Source organism: Saccostrea echinata, unplaced genomic scaffold (assembly GCF_033153115.1).
Source record: "Saccostrea echinata isolate AGI-Se365-2 ecotype Australia unplaced genomic scaffold, CSIRO_AGI_Sech_v1 ptg000005l, whole genome shotgun sequence".
NCBI lineage: Eukaryota > Metazoa > Mollusca > Bivalvia > Ostreida > Ostreidae > Saccostrea > Saccostrea echinata.
Genome location: NW_026889754.1, coordinates 7,554,422 through 7,574,102, shown reverse-complemented (window position 1 = coordinate 7,574,102; position 19,681 = coordinate 7,554,422). Strand labels below are relative to the sequence as shown.

Genomic DNA, 19,681 nt, shown 5'->3' with positions numbered 1-19,681 from the left:
CAGGGGGAAAAATTACTAGATATTCAGAACAAATTTCATGATATGTTCGATGACCTGTTGTCACAGGCCAAGGGACATGATGCAGATTTAGGAAGAGTGGTACTCAGTCATCCGAGTTTGAACAACCCTATTGTGGTTCCCCTGCAGCCATGGGAAAACCTCAATGCGGAAACTGATGTCGGAGATCACTAAAGTATTGAATTCAAATGAAGGTATACCTGTGGATGAAAACCTGCTTGTCACTATAGGGTCAATTGATTTGCCGAAAGGGGGTGGGGGTGCAACAAAATTACCTATTACATCCCTTTTTGGTCCAGAGAATAGTTTAATGAAAAAAAGAGCAATTTTTTATGTGGAAAACGATAACAATCTTTGCATGGCTATCTCAATAGGCCTTTGTTACCTTAAAATGTGCAGAAAAGTAAACGGCAATACATGGCGCCACTTAATCGGGAGTGATACAGGAACGATGTTAGATCATGCAATCAAGCATCAAACTATCCCAAAATCATATTATGACAATGTTAAAAAAATCTCGTCGAAAAATGCAAACTGAGATGGCAATCCAGCTTTGTGAAAAAGCTGGCGTGCCTACCACGAGGTATTTGGGTTTAAATGACATAGAACCTTTTGAAAATTTGCTCGATGTCTGTATTAACGTCGTGTCGTCTAGAGTAGGAAACAAGTTTGTCAGGGTGACGGACGACCAAGGAAAACCCCGCCTCTATTTGTATCACGTGGAGTTGGAAAAGGAAAAACATTGGCATGGCATCGCAAATATACAAGGCTTTTTTAAAAAGTCGTATTTTTGTCACACTTGTTTAAAACCATACAAAGAAAAATACCAACACTCCTGTTCGACCTCCTGTGACGTGTGTTTTCATGATCACTGTCCAGAAACGGATATCCGATTAGGATGTCGTTCTTGCAGACGTGTGTGTCGGTCACTTGAGTGTTTCAATAGACACAAGGTAAGCAAAGTGGTAAAAAATGACAACATTCCACCCCCCTGCGAATTATTCTACCAGTGTAAGACTTGCAGAGTTACCTTAGAATATAGTAAGCGGTCTCCCGAAAAACACGTGTGTCAAGAGTGGCAATGTCCTAATTGCAGAGAATATCAAACAGGAGACCACCACTGTTATCAGAAGTCGTATAAATCAGATATAGAAAAAAGAAATAAGAAATTTATCTTTTACGACTTCGAAACGCGTCAGGACGACAACTTTCAGTGTGACCAAGGGTATAATCCATCTAGCATAAGATGTCGGCAATGTGTCAAGGAAGAACGTCGGTGTTTAGATTGCAGATTGTGTCAAAACTGTCAAGATCCGTCATGTGGCCTTCCACAACACAAAGTTAATTTTGCTGTATTGCAAACTTCGTGTCATAAATGCCAAAAACAGGAATTAAAGACGGACTCAAAATGCGCAAACTGTGGAATACGATGTGGAAAATGCTCTAAGACACGTAAGTCCAATTTTATTCATTCCCCTTGTCCAGATACTTGTGGATACAGGGAAAAGGTGTTCCATGGTGATGACACAGCCGAACAGTTTTGTTCCTATATCACGCAGAAACACTGCAGAGACACATTCTTAATTGCTCATAATGCAAAAAGTTTTGATTTGTATCCCATCTTAGAAGTTCTCATAGATCGTCATTCTATACGACCAAGCAAGATTATTTACAGTGGTTCCAAAATCATGTACATGCACATTTCACAAAAATTAAACCTTACCTTTTTGGATTCCCTAAATTTTCTACCTATGAAATTAGCCAAAATACCGGAAGCTTTCGGACTGGAGGAGCTCTCTAAGGGTTATTTTCCACATTTGTTCAATACAAAAGCAAATCAAAAATATGTGGGTCCTTACCCAGCATTGAAGTATTATGGATATGATTTTATGTCATCCGAAGAGCGGAAAAAGTTGGCTGAATGGCATGCAAAGAAGAGTGATGAAACATTTAACTTTCAAGACGAAATGTTACACTATTGTCGCTCAGACGTCGACATCTTGAGGAGAGGATGTTTAGAATTTCGAAATCTCATGATTAATGTTACGACATTTAAGAGCTGCATTGTTCAACCTGACGGAACCATTGAGAATTGCAACACTTCGGGAGTGGACCCCTTTGATTTTGTGACCATTGCAAGCGTCTGCATGGGGATTTTTAAAACTCTCTTTTTAAAAGAAGAGCATGAAGTAGAAATCACAAGGGGTTTAGAGACTGAATGGTATAATGTTTATTGTAAGAGTGGATTACAGGGAGTTTCTATTGATGGTGAGTGGAAATCCCTAATTGACTTGAAAAAAGATGAAAGTGTACAGATAGGGAAACGAAAATTTACCAGTCCCATTGCAGTTGTACCATCCCAAGGTTACACAAAAAGAGATAACCACAGCAAAGTTTCAATTCAGTGGTTAGAATGGCTGATGGAAAAAAGTCTAAAACGGGGGAAACCTGTTTTCATACGTCATGCTCTGAATGAGGGTGAATACCGTGTCCCGGGCACTAATTACAGATGTGACGGATTTACAGAGACTCCAAACGGAATGGGAACCATTTACGAATTCTACGGTAAGAAAAATGTTGTTTATGTAACGTCTGTTGCCAATTTGCCCCTTTTCTCCCCCCCCCCCCAAAAAAAAAAACTGAAAGGGGAGGGTGGAATGAATTAAGTAAATAATTTGTATTTGATTTTTGGGGTTAGGTTGTGTGTTTCATGGCTGTCGCACATGTTTCCCGCACGATCGATATAAAACTAAACTACCATCCACGAATCAGACGATAAATGAATTGTTTACGATGACAAAAAGGAGAGAGCAAGAACTCAAAGATCTGGGGTATAAAGTGGTCACAATATGGGAGCATCAGTTTAAGTATCAACTCAACAAAAACTTAGAATTGCAACAATTCATTTTGAACTTGGATCTCCAGGACAGACTAAACCCACGTGACAGTTTTTTTGGTGGTCGCACGAATGCCATCAAACTGCACTACAAGGCCCAGAAAGGCGAAACCATTCAATACTATGACTTCACCAGTCTCTATCCTTGGACCAATAAATATTGTCGATACCCTATAGGCCATCCGACTATCATTACTGACAATTTTGAGGACTTATCCCTGTATTTTGGACTTGCAAAAATCAAAATACTTCCACCGAGACGATTGTATCACCCTGTGCTCCCATATAATTCCAAAGGAAAATTAAAGTTTCCACTGTGTAGAAAATGTGCAGACACTGAAAATCAGAAAGAATGCACTTGTTCTGTAGAAGACAGGGTTATTATAGGCACGTGGTGTACCCCCGAAATTCAAATGGCAACGTCCAAAGGGTATAAAATCTTAAAAATATATGAGGTGTATCACTTTTCCGAATCGTCAAAATACGACGAAAAGTCATGTGAGGGAGGCCTGTTTGCCCAGTATGTTAACATGTTCCTTAAAATTAAACAGGAAGCCTCTGGTTTTCCTGCTGGGTGTGTCACAGAAGAGTTTAAACGTAAATACATAAGAGAATACAGAGAAAGAGGGCATACAATTAGATTATGAAAAAATTCAGAAGAATCCTGGTTTACGCTGTCTAGCAAAACTTTGTTTAAATAGTTTCTGGGGGAAATTTGGTCAGAGGCTAGACATGAATCAATCTATGTTTATTCACGAGTCTGAAGCTGAGAATTTTTTTCAAATACTCTCAGACCCAACCAAAGTCCCCCACAATTTTCACATTGTTTCCAGAGACATACTTCAGTTAGAATATAGTAATAGCCCCCTTTTCACGTCATTCGATAATAAAACAAATATTTTCTTGGCTTCTTTCACTACAATGTGGGCTCGATTGAAATTGTATAGTGTTTTCGACAAGTTAAATGAGAATGTGTTGTACTTTGATACAGACAGCGTCATATTCAAAGCCAAACAGTCAGACGATTTGAGTTACCTTCCCATAGGAAACTATCTTGGGGAACTAACAAATGAGATATCTGCACAAGAAGGGCACATTGTGGAATTTGTGTCGGGTGGGCCAAAAAATTATGCATACCGCACTCTCTCAGGGAAAGAAGAATGCAAAGTGCGAGGTTTTACACTTAACTGGGCAAACTCAAAACTGATTAATTTTGATGCAATTAAATCAATCATCTGTACTTCAAAACAGATTGAAATTATCAATCCCTGTAAAATATCTAGGGATAGTAGAAAGCGAAAACTGTTAAACCGAAGAGAAGCAAAAAACTATAAAATGGTTTATACGAAAAGACGAATTCTACCCAATTTGGACACGTTGCCATTTGGATTTTTCTAAAGAAAAAAAAAACAATTGTTTATAACTGATATTATTTTTATTGAATATTGCAGTAAACATAATAATAAAACTATGTGACAATTTGTATAATGTCTGTTTTAATTATATCATGCAGTTTATCTCAGTATGTAAGCCATTGAATGTTTCTCTTGCGTCGAGTATTGGAAACACCTGGAGGTCTCCCAACCTTTTTTGTCCTACGTAAGTAACCATTTCCTGTTTGCACCAAATCCGTTTTTTCCGTTAACTGGTCAGGATTTTGTTTTTGATCTTCTGTATGTTCGAATAGTTTGGGTTCATTCCTCGAGTGACTGGTATCCTGATTTAAATTGTTCCCAACATTGTCGGATTTTTTAAGAAGGTGGTCATACTTGAGCTTCGGCACTAGTATCATTTCTCTCGCCATTTCTTTTGAATATATCGCACTATAGGTTTCAACAAAAGTGACACTAGCTGAATATGTTTCAGTAAAATCCGTGTTTTCTCTTTAGTACTGACTTCTCTAGATCCCAGCAATCTAATGTAAGATTCGTAGGGTTTTAACTGGTTTATATACTTTGTGGGTAATGGATAGGTCCCTGTATAAATGTTCAGTGCTATTTCGCTGAGGACATCGTATTGTTCGTTGGTCAGTACTTTGACTGTCATCTTCTGTTGTACATTGTCTGCATACAAAAGAAACTCCAATAGAGCTCTATGCTTCTCTACTCTCTGCTTCATAATTGTGTAATGAAACAAAAAGATTCAGTAAATGTTTTTATAATGGCTGATAGATAATCATGTCCTCACCCGGTAGAATGCGAGACCTTAATTGGTCGTCTTTGTTTTGAGTAGGCTCCAGACAAACATGAAGGTAGCCAAAATTCGCACGAGTGGTAGATTCATATGCTGCCTTAAAATAAGGTACTTGACTTGGTAGTATCTGAGAGCCAAAGGTGATTACCTGTCGAGAATCACGATAATTCTTGAACAATATAACATTGAGGCAATTCAGGGAAATTGTTCTGGCATATTTTCCCGGAGGGTACAGATTTTGGGAAAGCATTACAGTTGTAACGTTTCGATGATGTGAAGTCACCGTAAAAAGATGTACGCAGTCTTGAGACTGCGCAACTTGTAACATGAGATCATCCAAAACCACAATTGTATGATTCACACCCTCTGTATATTGTTCTATGTCGTCCTTCGTTGGTAAGCCTTGGTGTAAAGAAAGGGTCGGTATAGATTTAACCATCTCATCAAACATCGGTTGATGTTCAGAATACGCATAAATAATTTTATCGACAGACATCGAAAACATACAGTTTGCATTTTGTAACATTTGTTTGGTAAAATATGTTTTTCCACTTTGTGTGCTACCACATATTAAAATTGTGGAGGGTGCAGAAAAGGGAAGTAAGGATTTCGTGTTCCACCACTTATTCACAATATCTGTTTCCATGTTTATTTCTCCACGTCTTATTTCATACTGTGTCTATAGCAAATTAGCACATATATATATATATATATATATATATAATTCAAAATAATAATAAAAATTCAAGATGTCCTTGGTATAGGTAGTAATAAAGAAAAAAAAACAAAAATGTAATGAAATCAAAGCTTATGTCCCCATTATAAAACTAATTTATTTAGACAAAAAATATTCATGTATGAAACTACGTACAAAGCTATCATTGGATTGAATATTACTTGAAAATAATGCATATATACGAGCCAAAGATTTTTTAAAACACAATCTCGCAATTATGAAAACTAGTACATAAAGACCACACAAATTGGAGTTATATGGTTGAAGTCTTATAGATTTGAAATTACAATGTGTACAATTCATGTATATAAAATTCCTTATATCTTGATTGTAATCAGCCGGTGATTTCCCAAGACTATCAAAGAAATCCGCCTCCAGTGCATTATGTATTATAATGGCTATCCAGTGTTCTCCGGGAAGGGGCAAAGGTTGTGAATTTACTATGTAGGCACACGGATAATGTGGTATGGTATTTGGTAACGTATTACTTGCATAAACACCTTTCACAACTTCTTTTAAGTACGGATCATCTAGTACGATATCAAGTAATTGTTTTGAGTTCATGGCTGGATATAGTTGATTTCACGTGATTTGTCAACTTCTAGCAGAGATGAAAATGTTGCTAATACCAACACATTGGCAGCTTTAGTTGTTGCTTGTTTGAATTTCAGTTCAAGTCTGGTGTTTCCTCGTCGAATTAGGTTTAAATATTCTTCACCAAATCCACATGGATCAATAGTAAAAACAAAAAGAGAATACCCGGCCTTAAAGTTCTCCCGACTTATAACCAGCCCTGCATCCTTATTCCACTTTCCCGATGCTTCAAATAATCGGGTATAGGCCGACAAAAAATGTCCCGCTGTGAAATCTGTCTTTAAAGGTCGTCCTGGCACGCTTTCGCCGTTTACGTATACTCCGACATCGGATACGTTAAAATGCTCAAAATTGAAGGGATTGGCTGTATAATCACCGTTTACAGCTTTTTGGTCAATCAGACCTATAACGATACGATAAGGTACTGCCTGTGGAAATATATTGTCCCAGTAAAACTCAGTAGATCCTTTAGGAATAGTGTTCATTTTTAGTTCATTTCTGGAAATAATGTATTTTACAGGGGTTGACTCCAACTGTGTACTGTGGTTTAGTAGAACGCCTGGATCTACTCGTACTTTGGCTACTTTATACACAACGTCAAGTAATTCGAGTTTGTATGCCGGAGTGGTGGCATCAGACATAATTAAAAAGGGGGCACTGGATCTAAATAGTTTGATATAGATATCTACTCCATTGATCAGGTATTTATCTATATCAAATATGTCCTCCATTAAGTTTCCCTCAAGCTCAAAAACACGACTCTGTTGTGTATAGCCATACCGCAATACTAGCCCGGAATTCCTTCCATTGTAAGCATTTGGGTCTGCAAGATTTCCCTCATCTTTAAAATATAACTCTGATTGCTTCTGTGAGGATAATTCTTCTTCTCCACTGAACAGAACAGTTTTCAAATAAGCCTTCCAAGGATAGTTGTTGGTATTGAAAGAGACCAATTTGTTGTTTAAATAAACATCCATCTGAGAAAACATACTTTGCAAAGGCAAGTTTATGATTCCTGTTTTTTCATTTGCTGCTAAGGCATTACCGTCTGCTTTTAAAATCCGGGCTTTCACGTATAATTTACGTCTTTTTAAATCGATATATTCAGCTCCAGAACCAGAGACTACAATCTCGATTGGGGTATCAGCCACCCCTATGCTAGATATTGGTCTTGCTTCCGTAAAGTAGACTTTTTCCACTGCTACTTGATTTGTTGGTGATGCAAAAAAAGAAAGTTCCATCGGCTGAGCAATGTCTTTATTGTCATTACTTAAAAAAGCCATCCTTACTTTTTGAATATGTTCTTATAACTATCGATCTTAAATTCTTTTGGTTTTTGTTTACTTCTTGATTTTTTCCAAGCCACGCTTTTCTTTTCTTTAGAAATTAGTTTCGTTTTCTTAGGAGATTTTTTTTTTCGTTTTCCTTGCAGAATTTGGTATATAATTTCTCTTCTTTACGGGCTTTTGCGAAGTTGACTTCCTTCCTCTCTTTGCACGAATGACAGTAATCTCAGAATGGGGTCTTTTTATACCTCCTTCGACTTTGACAAATGGTGCACCCTGTTTGACATCCTTCGTATGTTCTGATTTTGCTCTTTCTTCCACAGCAGCTACATGGGTCACAAGGGGGGTATTGTCTGGAGTTTGAAACTCTGAATGAGGTCGGATCGGAATGACGTAAGATTTGTGACTTCGTACACCCCTTCCTATTTGTTTTGGTTTATATTTATAAGGATTGAATTTTTTCTCGGCCATGTTTTTATAGAATGCCTCCCACATTCTAGGATCGCTCACATAAGTCTGGCTGTTCATTATATGACGTATGGAAACTTCTTAAAGTGAAGTGTCACACTCATAGGTCCGTCTAAGAATGAAACTAATTTCTTGTCTTTATCTGTTATATATATACAGATCTGTTGTAGTTGTCCTATCTTTACTGGGATATGATATGGTAACGTGTAACATATGTTACCCACTTTCTCTCCTAGAAACACACGTCTCAAAAGGGACACTTCTTTACCACCGACAAAAGTCTCCTCACAAATATCACAGCACACGTATACTTCCGTTTTTTTCTTGGACGAAATCCAGCTTTCTGTGCTAAATTCCGTCAATGCTACTGTCCAGTACCCATCGAATTGAACTTGTTTATTTAGTTGAACCCTAAAACAATTTGGTTTGTTGTCAAAATATTCCAAACTGTCTGTTGACGTCAGTATCATACGAACGCTCATCTTAAATAAAGCAACTTCTTGTTCGGTTCTTCTATTTATTTACTTTTTTCAAGAGAATTCTCTGAAATCCATGAGTTAAATTTTTTAGGCCAACCCTCCCACTTGACGTAGACCTCTGTGTTTTTTCCACGTTGTCTTTTCTTAAGAACTTTTTCAACTCTATACAGAATGTCATCCGACTTGAAAACTTTTTGAAGTTCTGATTCATAAAAAGTACCATCTATTGGGTCATCTGCTAAATCGTTTATTTTGTATACAGAAATTCCTTCCCTCTTGTAACGCTGACTTATTCTAAAGAATTCTTCCGTCCATTTTTGTTGATAATCTCTCTGGAATGGGTGTTTAATCTGAGATATACGTACATTATCCCCTATCTTGAACTTGAAAGTTGACATTTTCTTTTTTCTCTGTTTACTCTTCACCATTTTGTTTTGATTTTCTATATTTTTGGAATCAGAGCGAATCTTCTTTTTTCCAGCCAGATAGGCAGATAATCTTATTTCGTCGACATTTTGAGGGTTTACTTCTGAGGGTGTTATTCCACCCAAAGATCTATGAGGTCGCTTATTGTAAGTTTTGACTAAATCTTGTAAAACGTCTAAGTACCGATAAGTTCTATTTTTAAGAAAATAACGATACATTAGGTTTTTCATAGTTCGAGTAACTCTTTCAGCATAATTTGCTTTTGTTTCATTCTGAGTGTATATGTTACTGATATTCTCTTTTTGTAGAAATGCTTTAAACCAACGATTTTTGAATTCACTTCCTTTATCTGTTCTTAATGTGTTTGGTTTTCGTCCTGTTTGAAAAGTTTTTTTCAAACTATCAATAATGGTTTGATGGTGCTTATTTTTCAAAGGCACCACAAACAAAAATCGACTGAATATATCTATCAACACAAACAAAAATTGAAAACCATCATTGTGAGAAGAAATGTTGCTAACATCAGCCAAATCTCCGTCCCACATAGAGTCAATCGTGTCCACAACTACCTTCGAACGAGGAAATGACCTACGAATAGGTTTAAGCAGACTGTAGGGGTCCTCATTGTTCAAAAATTGTCTAATTTTTTCTCTTCCAATTTTTGTGTTTTCCATCGTTTTTAACAGATTGGTATAGCTTTTCAGGACCTGCAAAAGCACCAGGATTTCCAGGCGTGTAGTATAATTTTCTCAAGTAATCCGTGTATTTTGACATACTGGATCTAAATGAGCTTTTACTTCTATTTGTGTTCTCTTAAATACCAAGGTAATAACCACGCAGATATATCTTAATATACAAACTTTTATTAAATGATTTTTAAAAAATGCACATATACAGAGTACGTAAACATGTAACTAAATATAGTACATCAAAGTCAGCATTTTATAAAGATTTAAATTATTCAATGTCATTTTCAATTATTTGTAAGTCTTGTACATCATCGACGTTGCATTCTAGGGATACATTGTCAACCTGGGATTCGAATCCAAAGGGAGTACACTCCGGACAACTTAGCATACCAAGTTGGTTTTGATGTGAATCACTCAACATACACAGTTCTACGTCATTAAGCTCAGGAACATTTCATTTCATCAACAACTTCTAATAGTTTGATCAGCTTATGTGTGTTTAGAGTAACGCCTTTCTTGGTTGGTATTGGTTCCTGTGCGTCGACTGGTTTCCAAAAGTGTCTTATGTCCACTGTGGAATAAATAGGATTTAGGGATACGTAAACACCCCCACCAATATGCCATTTCATTTCTCCATCTCTGTTGGTGTTTTGTAGGTAACTTGCTATTTCTGGTAGAAGTGACTCAAATTTCAGCCATCGGGCAAGAGGAAATGTAACCCCTTTCTTGGTTGGAAAAAAAACGACCATTGGACACTGTAAAATGGCGAATATGAATATTGATATTTCCTTTGAAAGGCGTAACGGTCAGAAAAAGGTCATTAAAGTCATCCAGGTTAAACCGACATCGTGGCTCTTGCAACTGTTGGCGTTTGTTGAGTTTATTCTTCGATTCTTTGCTTAAATTTGGTTTTTCCGTCATGTTCACAACCAAAGATCGGGCTGTGGCTAGCTTCTTCTCGTATTCGGTCATTGTACTGTCTTCACCAATCAAAACTTTGGAGAGTTCGTTTTGGTCAGCTTTCATCAATGCAACTTTAAGTCCTGTAAAATCTCTTTTTCCTCGACGTAAGATGATGCTGATCAACTTTCTGTTGCGATCATAACTAGTTTTCTCAGCCTCTATCTGTTGTCTCATTTCATCTGTAATAATTCCCGAAGCAAAAAGATGTCCAGCAACATGGGTAGACATCATGTTCTTTACAAGAGTTGAGTAGTTTGCCTTGATAATGTCTTTGTTTTTGCTCCATCTTCTTGCGTAAGGTAGAGTTAAAACAAAATATTGTGCTCCCTCTCAGGCGAAATCAGAACTGGTGATATATGCCTTCTATACCCGAGTTTATATAGGAATCAAATACAGTGACATAATTGACTGTATAATGTTCTGATTAGTAAAACATTTTCACAGTCACATAAGAGTGTCCTAACCTTAAATTATGACTGTGAATATTTTTTTTTCCAAAGTACATTTCACAGTCACTAAGTATCTCCAGTATTTTGCTCCAATTTCTGAAGTAATATGGGTGATAAAACAGTCTCTATTTGTTGTATTCTTCTCTTAAAATGAGCTCTATTTATAGCATGTTCAATCCAAACTCCTTTCCGCTCCTCGTAAGGAATGTAAATTATATGTATGCAATCTCTAAACTGCACGTTTTTTTCGGAGATTTTTCTACTCGCTGTGCTTTAAACATTACTATATTTCTGTGGTGGCTACTGATTGTCAGAAATAATTTTTTTTAATTGAGACTGTAGCAAAATTGACTAAGGACAAAATTACATACATCGACATCACTTTTGAAGTGTGGGACTAGGTAGAGCATAACCGATCGCACTGCTTAGGAGGCTCACCCATAGTTCCGTACGAGTGTTTTCTGTCTGAAGAGAAAGATTTACAATTGCGGTAACGATAATTATATAAACCAACAGGATCTGGCAGAAATAAACGAATTCAGATTTGGGTAATTTTGCTCCCAAAAATTTCCAGTTTGTCGTTGAATCTTGACGTTGCTCCATTTTTTTTTTATAAGCTGCGATCAATTTCTCTAGGTCAGTGACTGTTGAATGCTATGACCTTGACATGTTTTCATAGTCATTGACTGTTGAATAATATGACCTTGACCTAATATGTCTCAAGGTTTGTGACTGATAAATGGTATGACCTTGACTTTGACCTAAAATGTTATGACCTTGGGCTTTGACCTCCTTGACCTACATAAAGTTATGACCTTGACCTAATTTTTAAAAAAAATGTTGACTGTATAATGTACCCTTTACTACTCTTCTATCGATCTAACAATGAACCCCTTTCCTCTTCTTCCAGAGGTTACAACTTTGCCAGAACAGGTTGATATGGTGTAGTTCTGTGGTTTATCCTTCACACAAAACAACTCAAAGAATTCTGGGGAGGCTAATGAGCGGTTGCTCTGATCATCAATTACTGCGTACATCTTCACCGACTTGTGTGGATTGTCACGATGAAACACATGAACGGGCAAGATCTTGGCACACGACTTTCCACTGTAAGGTTCTCTGCATATCTCGGTGCAGCTTGAGTTGACCTCTGACACAGTGTTGGACATCACGTTACCCCTCGACTCCCCGCCGTTCTCCTGTAATGATGAATTAGGGGTGCATTTGGTTTCCTCCCCGCCATTCGCTTGATGAGTTGCCTTAGAATCCATAGAAACCAATTTGTCATTTCTGGTAAGGTGCAGAGCGGTTGTATGATGCTTGCTTCCACATTCCTTGCATGAGATAACAGCATTGCATTCGCGACTTTTGTGAGTGTTAGAAGCACAACATCTGAAGCATATGTTGTTTTCTTTCAAGAGTCTCTTCCTTTCCTCTACCGACTTGGACCGGAATCCTCTACAGTCGTCTAGAGTATGTTTGGTTTTGTGGATGATACAACGTTCAAGTGGAGCAGTTACGTCGACACCTGTCTTGTTCACATTGACCTTGTTTCTTGCATAACTTAATAGTTTTGGAGCAGCAAATTTGTTGGTGCTGTTTGTGTCTGGCTCATAGTTGAATCCTGGGTCATTTTTCACCTTGCTTATATCCTTTATGAATTCTACGAAGACTTTGGGGTCTTCTTTTAAGAACTGCATTTCCATGAGAATGTCTGAAAGATCATAGAGCTTCTGATAATCCTTATTACCGAGCTTTGGAAAGTTGTGAAGTTTTGCCCTTATCGATGCTTCAATATGCTCTGGCGCACCATAGCGTTCATCTAACCTTTCCCACAGCCTCTGTAGTCCTCTAGGAATGTTGGTTATGTTTGATATCCGGATACTGATAGCATGCTTCTTTGATTCAGGCCCCAAATACTTGATAAGGAGATCCATCTGCTCTGAGTCCATCACTTGAAGTTCATTTGTGACACACAAAAAACTGTGTTTCCATGCACTATAGGATTCAGGCCTATCGTTAAAAGTTGTTAGTCGAGAGAACAGTAGATGCATCAAGTAGTGCCCGAAATATTTAATTATGGTCATATAAATTGAAAAGTAGGTCACGGTGACCGAAGATACATCAACTGACAAATTTTGATGATTCTAAGCCTAAAAGTACCCTAAATATTAAAAATAGCCATAAAATTTCAAAAGTAGGTCAGGGTGACCTACTTTCCAGTTGACGTTTTTCGAGCACCTAAGATGCATCAACTTACAAAATTTTATAGTCATAGGCCTTTAAATGTCCAAATTATGCATCTAAAACACTTTGAAATCGAATGCCTGCAAAGTTCAAAAAGTAGGTCACTGTGGCCTACTTTAAAAAAAAATACGTTTTATGGCCCCAAGATGCATCATCTTACAAGATTTCATGATTCTAAACCTCTCAGTATTCGAATTAATAATCTTAGTTGTTTTGAAAAAGATTAGCCATAAAATTCACAAAGTAGGTCAATGTGATCTACTTTTTAGTTGATGTACTTTAAGGGCCAAAGATGCATCAACTGACAAAGTTTGATGATCATAGGCCTTAAATTGTTCAAAATATGCCTCTAAACCATTTTGACAATGAATGGTCGCAAAATTTAAAAAGTAGGTCACCCGTGACCTACTTTTTATTCAACATGATATGAGGTCCTTAGATGCATCAACTGACAAGATTTGATGATCCTAGTCCTTATACTAAGCAAAATATCAACATTTTAATATAATGTAATTTTTGTCAACTTTGAAGTGACCTTCAGACCACGCCCTTTGCCCCAGGGTAATGCCTTGAACATTTTTTAATCTACAACATATCCTCATCCTTTTTTGTAAGTTTGGTGATAATCTGTCCAGTGCTTCTTGAGAAGAAGATTTTTTTAGCAACCAATACTTTTGTTTTTATTTTCCTAATTATCTCCCCTTGTTTAAGGGTCACAACCCCTGTTTTAGTATAAACAGAAGCCCTTGGGCCAAGGATACCCTGTGACAAAGAGCAAGGAGCCTTTTGGGGCCTTTTTTGGCCCTGAGAATTTCTGAAAAATCGAAACTTCTCAGTTTTGGTTGAAAATGTAGTATTTATAACTTGGACCCTTGGTGACCGTGTATCTATTGAACATGACGTAAGTTTTTTTCTCTAGTCAATGCATTATGACGTCATAAAATGCGTCATTTTTCCCATATCCTGTAAATTTCCTTAAAAATGGCCAAAAATCGAGGCATTTTTTAAATATTTCTTATAGAACGCAACCTCCCATTTAAAATATGCAATTATATAATGAAAGATCTGTATCTGAAGATCACAAAACATATTTTAATTTTTGGATCGTGGGCTGTGCTCATATTTAATTCTTTTCTGAAGGTTGTCATTTTCTCAAAGCCTGTTCCCCTATACCTGGATTCTCAAAAAGAAAGGACAAGTGCACTTAAGCAATGCTTAATGGGCCCTTTTCCAGTGCCGTTTTACTTTAGAAGATATTACCAAATTGTTCTTTTTGGTAATAGTTAAACACAAGTGGATATTTCTAATTAAAATCATGTTAAAACATCACCTAAATCAGCATAGTTTTGAAAGAAATGAAGATTTTTAAATGCCTATAGATACCCCAAATCCGGAAAAGTCGTACCGAACCTATTTTGAGTTTCGTTTATTTAAATCAAGGGGAGGAGACATTTAAATCTGACACTTGAACAATCTGATGGTGGATCATTGACAGGTGCGTTTTCCGAATGATAATCTTTCGCTATTTTACCTGAGAAAAAAAAAATCGATGTTGTATAGATGCCTGTAGCCATAGTGATCAAACTAAGAAATTTGCACGCTTGCATTTGAAATAATAATATAAGTAATAACATTAGTTCCTTGAAATTTTAAAATGAAAAAAAAGTGTATTTAGGTGGCTTTCATTACCGATACCATTGTCTTGCATGAATGTTAAAAATGTTTGACGCTTTTATGTATGATGACATTTTAACGACACTAAACTCTCCTAACCCTTCCGTGTTCATAAACCAAATACATACAAACTTCTGTATGCGGCACGACTTCGATATAATGATACAAAACGTGGCTATCTTTTACAGTGAGCACCTTAGAGGAATATTTACCTGGGTAGAACTCACGTGACTACCGGTATTTTAAGTAATTTATTCCACGGGTGGGTTCAACAAAGGTCATACAGGTAAATAGCTCTCGTTTGCTATAGGAAAAACATTGAACTTTTCATACATTTTTAGTATTTTAAGTACAAGCCTAATCTTGTACAAATTTCCTACTTTCACACAAGTTTTATAAATGTATAATGCGCTTTTTGTCGTTCGCACAAGTTTGTACAACGTTAGGCTGACAGTAAACAAAAGCTTTGAAATGAATGACCGTCCTCGATTTACTATAGAAAATCATGAATGTCGGCTGACCCCTACCACATTGTATGGCTTTGCTCTTTGTATATTCATGAATTTCACCGATAAAATTTCTTGAATCTTATGGTTTAGATATCAATTAATGATCTGAGATGAAAAATTATGCTTAATTTGATTCTTCATTTTTTCACATTTTACCGGGGCCCATAAGTGCACTCGTTCTTTGGTCATAGTAAGTGAAAGCACTAAGTCTCTACTTTATTTTGATATATGAAATGGGACAGAGGGTGAAAGTCAATTAATTGATATAAGGACAGGGCCATTTTATACATAAAGTGAACCTAGCTCTTTGACAATAATTGGCCAAGGGGTTATTGAGTTAAGGCCCATATTCTAAAAAAGTTTACGCACACCGCACAAATGGCCATAGCATTAGCTCTTTGAGCCTTTGGCTCAGAAGAGCTAAAAATAAAATCTTTACAAAAATAAATTTAACATTCATTCATGTAATTTACAGCATTTAAGATATTTTAGCTATGTTAAAGTGAGAAGATTTACTTTTTTTGACAATAATCTGCTCTGTATTCCATTTTATTTTAAAGAATAGAAGTGCTTTTACTTTACAACTTGTAAAGAATAAGCAATAGTGTGTAAAAATACTTTTAAAAAAAATTTTGTAAACTAATAAACTAAATTTGTGCGGTTAAGATTATTAGCTAACTTATATTTTATATATAAGAAAATCTAGAATACTCAAAATATCATGAGATTTACAGCATTTAAGATAGTTGAGCTATTATAAAGTGCAAAATGTATATTTTTAACAATACAAATTTGTCCTGTTTACCATTTATTTTTAAGAATGGGAATGTTGTTTTTTGAAACGTTGTAACAGGTGTTTTTACTTGTGGGCTGTAAAGGATAAGCAATAATGTGTAAAAAATACTTTTAAAAATATTGTGTAACTTAAAAATTTATTTTTGCAGTTGTGATTAATAGCCAAGTTAATTTATGTACAAGAGAATTTAGATATTGTTATATTTAAAAATGGAATTGAAAAGTCGTAATACAAGGTACTTTTACTTATGGGCTGTAAAGGATAAGCAAAAGTGTGTAAAGAATACTTTGAAATTTTTTGTAACCTAAAACTTATTTTTACAGTTGTGATTATTAGCCAAGTTTATTTTATGACTACAAGAAAATTCAGATTTTGCAATATTTTGAAATTAGGATTTTCCTTTCATTATATTTAAGATAATTTTAAAAGGAGCTTAAAATGTTCCAAATCCCTTAAAATTTTCCATCTCATATAATTTTTTTAAAAATAAACTACATATGGAGAGGGAACTAACAGCTAGTTTTAAGGTTGAACGGGAACAAGGTAGATAATCATGTATTTACACACATGAGATTCCACATCTTAAATTCACTTATGTTGAATTCTTTTTTTTTTTATTGTATTTGTCAGGTTTTCCTTCATTTGAAGAAGTAATATGTTTTTATTATTCTTTTCTCTTTTTTTTTTTTTGCATATGTAAAGGGAAAACAAAATAGTGTATGTGAGACAAAGCAAGGTAGATAATCTTGTATCTCTACATATGAGATTTGTCGTTTTTATATTACATTATTTTGTTATTTGTAAGTACAAAATGTACTCCAAACTTGCTTAAATTGGGTCGGGAAATTTCATGCCCTTTAGATATTATGGTCGGGATACCACCAGCAAATCCAGGGAAATTGTATCCTTCAATGTATGTAAAATGGTTAGAAGTGTCAATGAACAATGCGTTTAAGTTTGCATTTCAGAATTTAGGTATAGCTGCTCAGAGACGGACACATTATTATGATAAAGGGCTAAAACCTAGAGAATTTGAACCAGATGAATGGGTTTGGAGATAGTACTTACCAGCAATGTCAAATAAATTAGGTCAGGGTTGGAAAGGTCCATACCTCATTATTCAGAAAATTTTTAGATGTTACCTATGAAATACAGTTAAACTCAGAAAGTGACCCAATAATTGTCCAAACCATTTCAAGGGAGACAACCTCCTGTCAATTGGTTGGAAGATCCTGAAAATCAAACTTCTGATGGAACCTTGAGTGAAACAGCAGAACCACTTTCAAATAGTCCAGCAATGTCAAATAAATTAGGTCAGGGTTGGAATTAAGGGTCAATACCTCATTATTCAAATTTTTTTTAGATGTTACCTATGAAATACAGTTAAAGTCAGAAAGTGACCCAATAATTGTCCAAACCATTTCAAGGGAGACAACCTTGTCAATTGGTTGGAAGATCCTGAAAATCAAACTTCTGATGGAACCTTTAAGTGAAACAGCAGAACCACTTTCAAATAGTCCTTGGGTGCAACCTGATCAAAGATCTGTAAAAACAAGAGTTGGGAGAACAATTAAACCCTCAGAGTCGGAATACTCATATAAAACAGCTGGACTGTTGGCGCCCTATTCCTATACTCTGGTATTACTTTGACATAATTGAATTATTTCAAAATAAAATCTTATCCATGTTGTATAACTGTTTTTTTTTTTTCAGATATTTTCTTCTTATGGATATTTTAGACGTATTAATTGGTCAGTCAGAAATGGACGAGCTAGACCGTGAAATGAGGCCTGTCTGGCAAGACTCCAAAAACACTATTTAAAACCTATTTTAATGAAATATGTTTAGATTTACTCTACATTTAAAGACATGCTGAATAAGCACTGGCGGATTTAAGGGGGGGGGGCGCACGCCCCCCCCCCCCCCCTAAAATTTTCAAAGTATGACATGACTAATATTAATAATGGCATACTTTGGTTTTATAATTAATGTTCAATAAAAAAATGGTAATTTTAGTTAAAGACCAAGTATCGGTTTTCTTAAAAATCAAGTCTGAAAACCTTGCACCCTCCCTAGGCTATGAATATTATCTCATAATTATTCAAACCGGAAAACGTCTCCCGATTTCGTTTGAAGGGTAGACTGCACTTGTCAATTTCCTATCATGATGCAAGGAAAAATACTGCAATATTTAAAGGCTGGTCGAAGGTAAATAAATGAATTAAAAATCAGACGGTCTACGTTACAAACCCGTCCACTGATTGATGTATTTATTTATCAAATGGTGTAACTATGCAGTAATTTACTTACATAGATACAAGACTTTTTTCATTACACACATCTCATATTCTTTCCATATAAATGGAATTTAACGTCAGGATATAGGTTAGGATGATGTAACTTCGACCACCTGGTTAATTTCGACCGTTCATAAATACCTTAAAATAATTTGTTTATAACCCATTATAGTGTACATACATCTACATGTACTTTATGCAGAAAGAAAATGCATTTTTCATATACAAATCAATGTCGATAATAATCGGAGAAATTTAATTCTTCACTGGAAAATTACATCCAAGAAGAAACTTCATCGCCCGAAAAATTACGGACGAGTATTTTTAAACCATTGCGGGGAATTATCAGTTTATCACCTCTGAAAATATCTTGTATATATAGAAAGACACAGTGGATATTCCTGGCGTGAAATTGATCAACTATGTTTAATTTTGCAACTTAAATTCATACCTTTTTAATTTATAGTATTTAGTTTTTACAAATAAAATGCAAATCAGCTGAACAGAAATCGGCCGAAGTTACCCTTTGCATGAATACGGCGTCAGCAGGTAATTATAACTCAGTTCGACCGATGAAAATGACGCAATGCTATTTGTTACCAGAAAAAAATCATGAACCACCATCCGTATAAAAAAAGTATTAGGATAAGTATTATGTACAAGAATACTCCGTAGAAACTAGTTCTATAACAGTGAAAAATCTGTTCTGTTTACATGCGGTTTAGATGCCTGCGCATATATGTATATGTCATTTGTAGCATGCCTTGACAAAATCGGTAAATCAGTCTCTAGGCACCTGGTGCACTTCATGTCTTCAAATTAGGTATATTTTGAAAATTACTTCTTTTTTGTCAGCATTTTTTCACAATCTTTTATGTTTTACAACAGAATAATTTAAATTAATATATATATATTTTTAAATTAGAGGTGACGCGAATAATTTCGTTTATATTTGCACATC

The 19,681-nt window shown here is 35.7% G+C and overlaps 1 protein-coding gene and 1 pseudogene across 1 annotated transcript; both read right to left on the bottom strand.

Moving 5' to 3' along the window:
• Positions 1 to 6,403: 6,403 nt before the first annotated feature.
• LOC133179593 (uncharacterized protein F54H12.2-like) lies at positions 6,404 to 7,720 on the bottom strand. The gene has a single exon (XM_061314309.1). It carries the CDS (start codon positions 7,718 to 7,720, stop codon positions 6,404 to 6,406), a length of 1,317 nt encoding a protein of 438 aa, XP_061170293.1.
• A 2,333-nt stretch (positions 7,721 to 10,053) lies between these two features.
• On the bottom strand, positions 10,054 to 11,018 carry LOC133179591 (uncharacterized; annotated as a pseudogene).
• Positions 11,019 to 19,681: the final 8,663 nt, after the last annotated feature.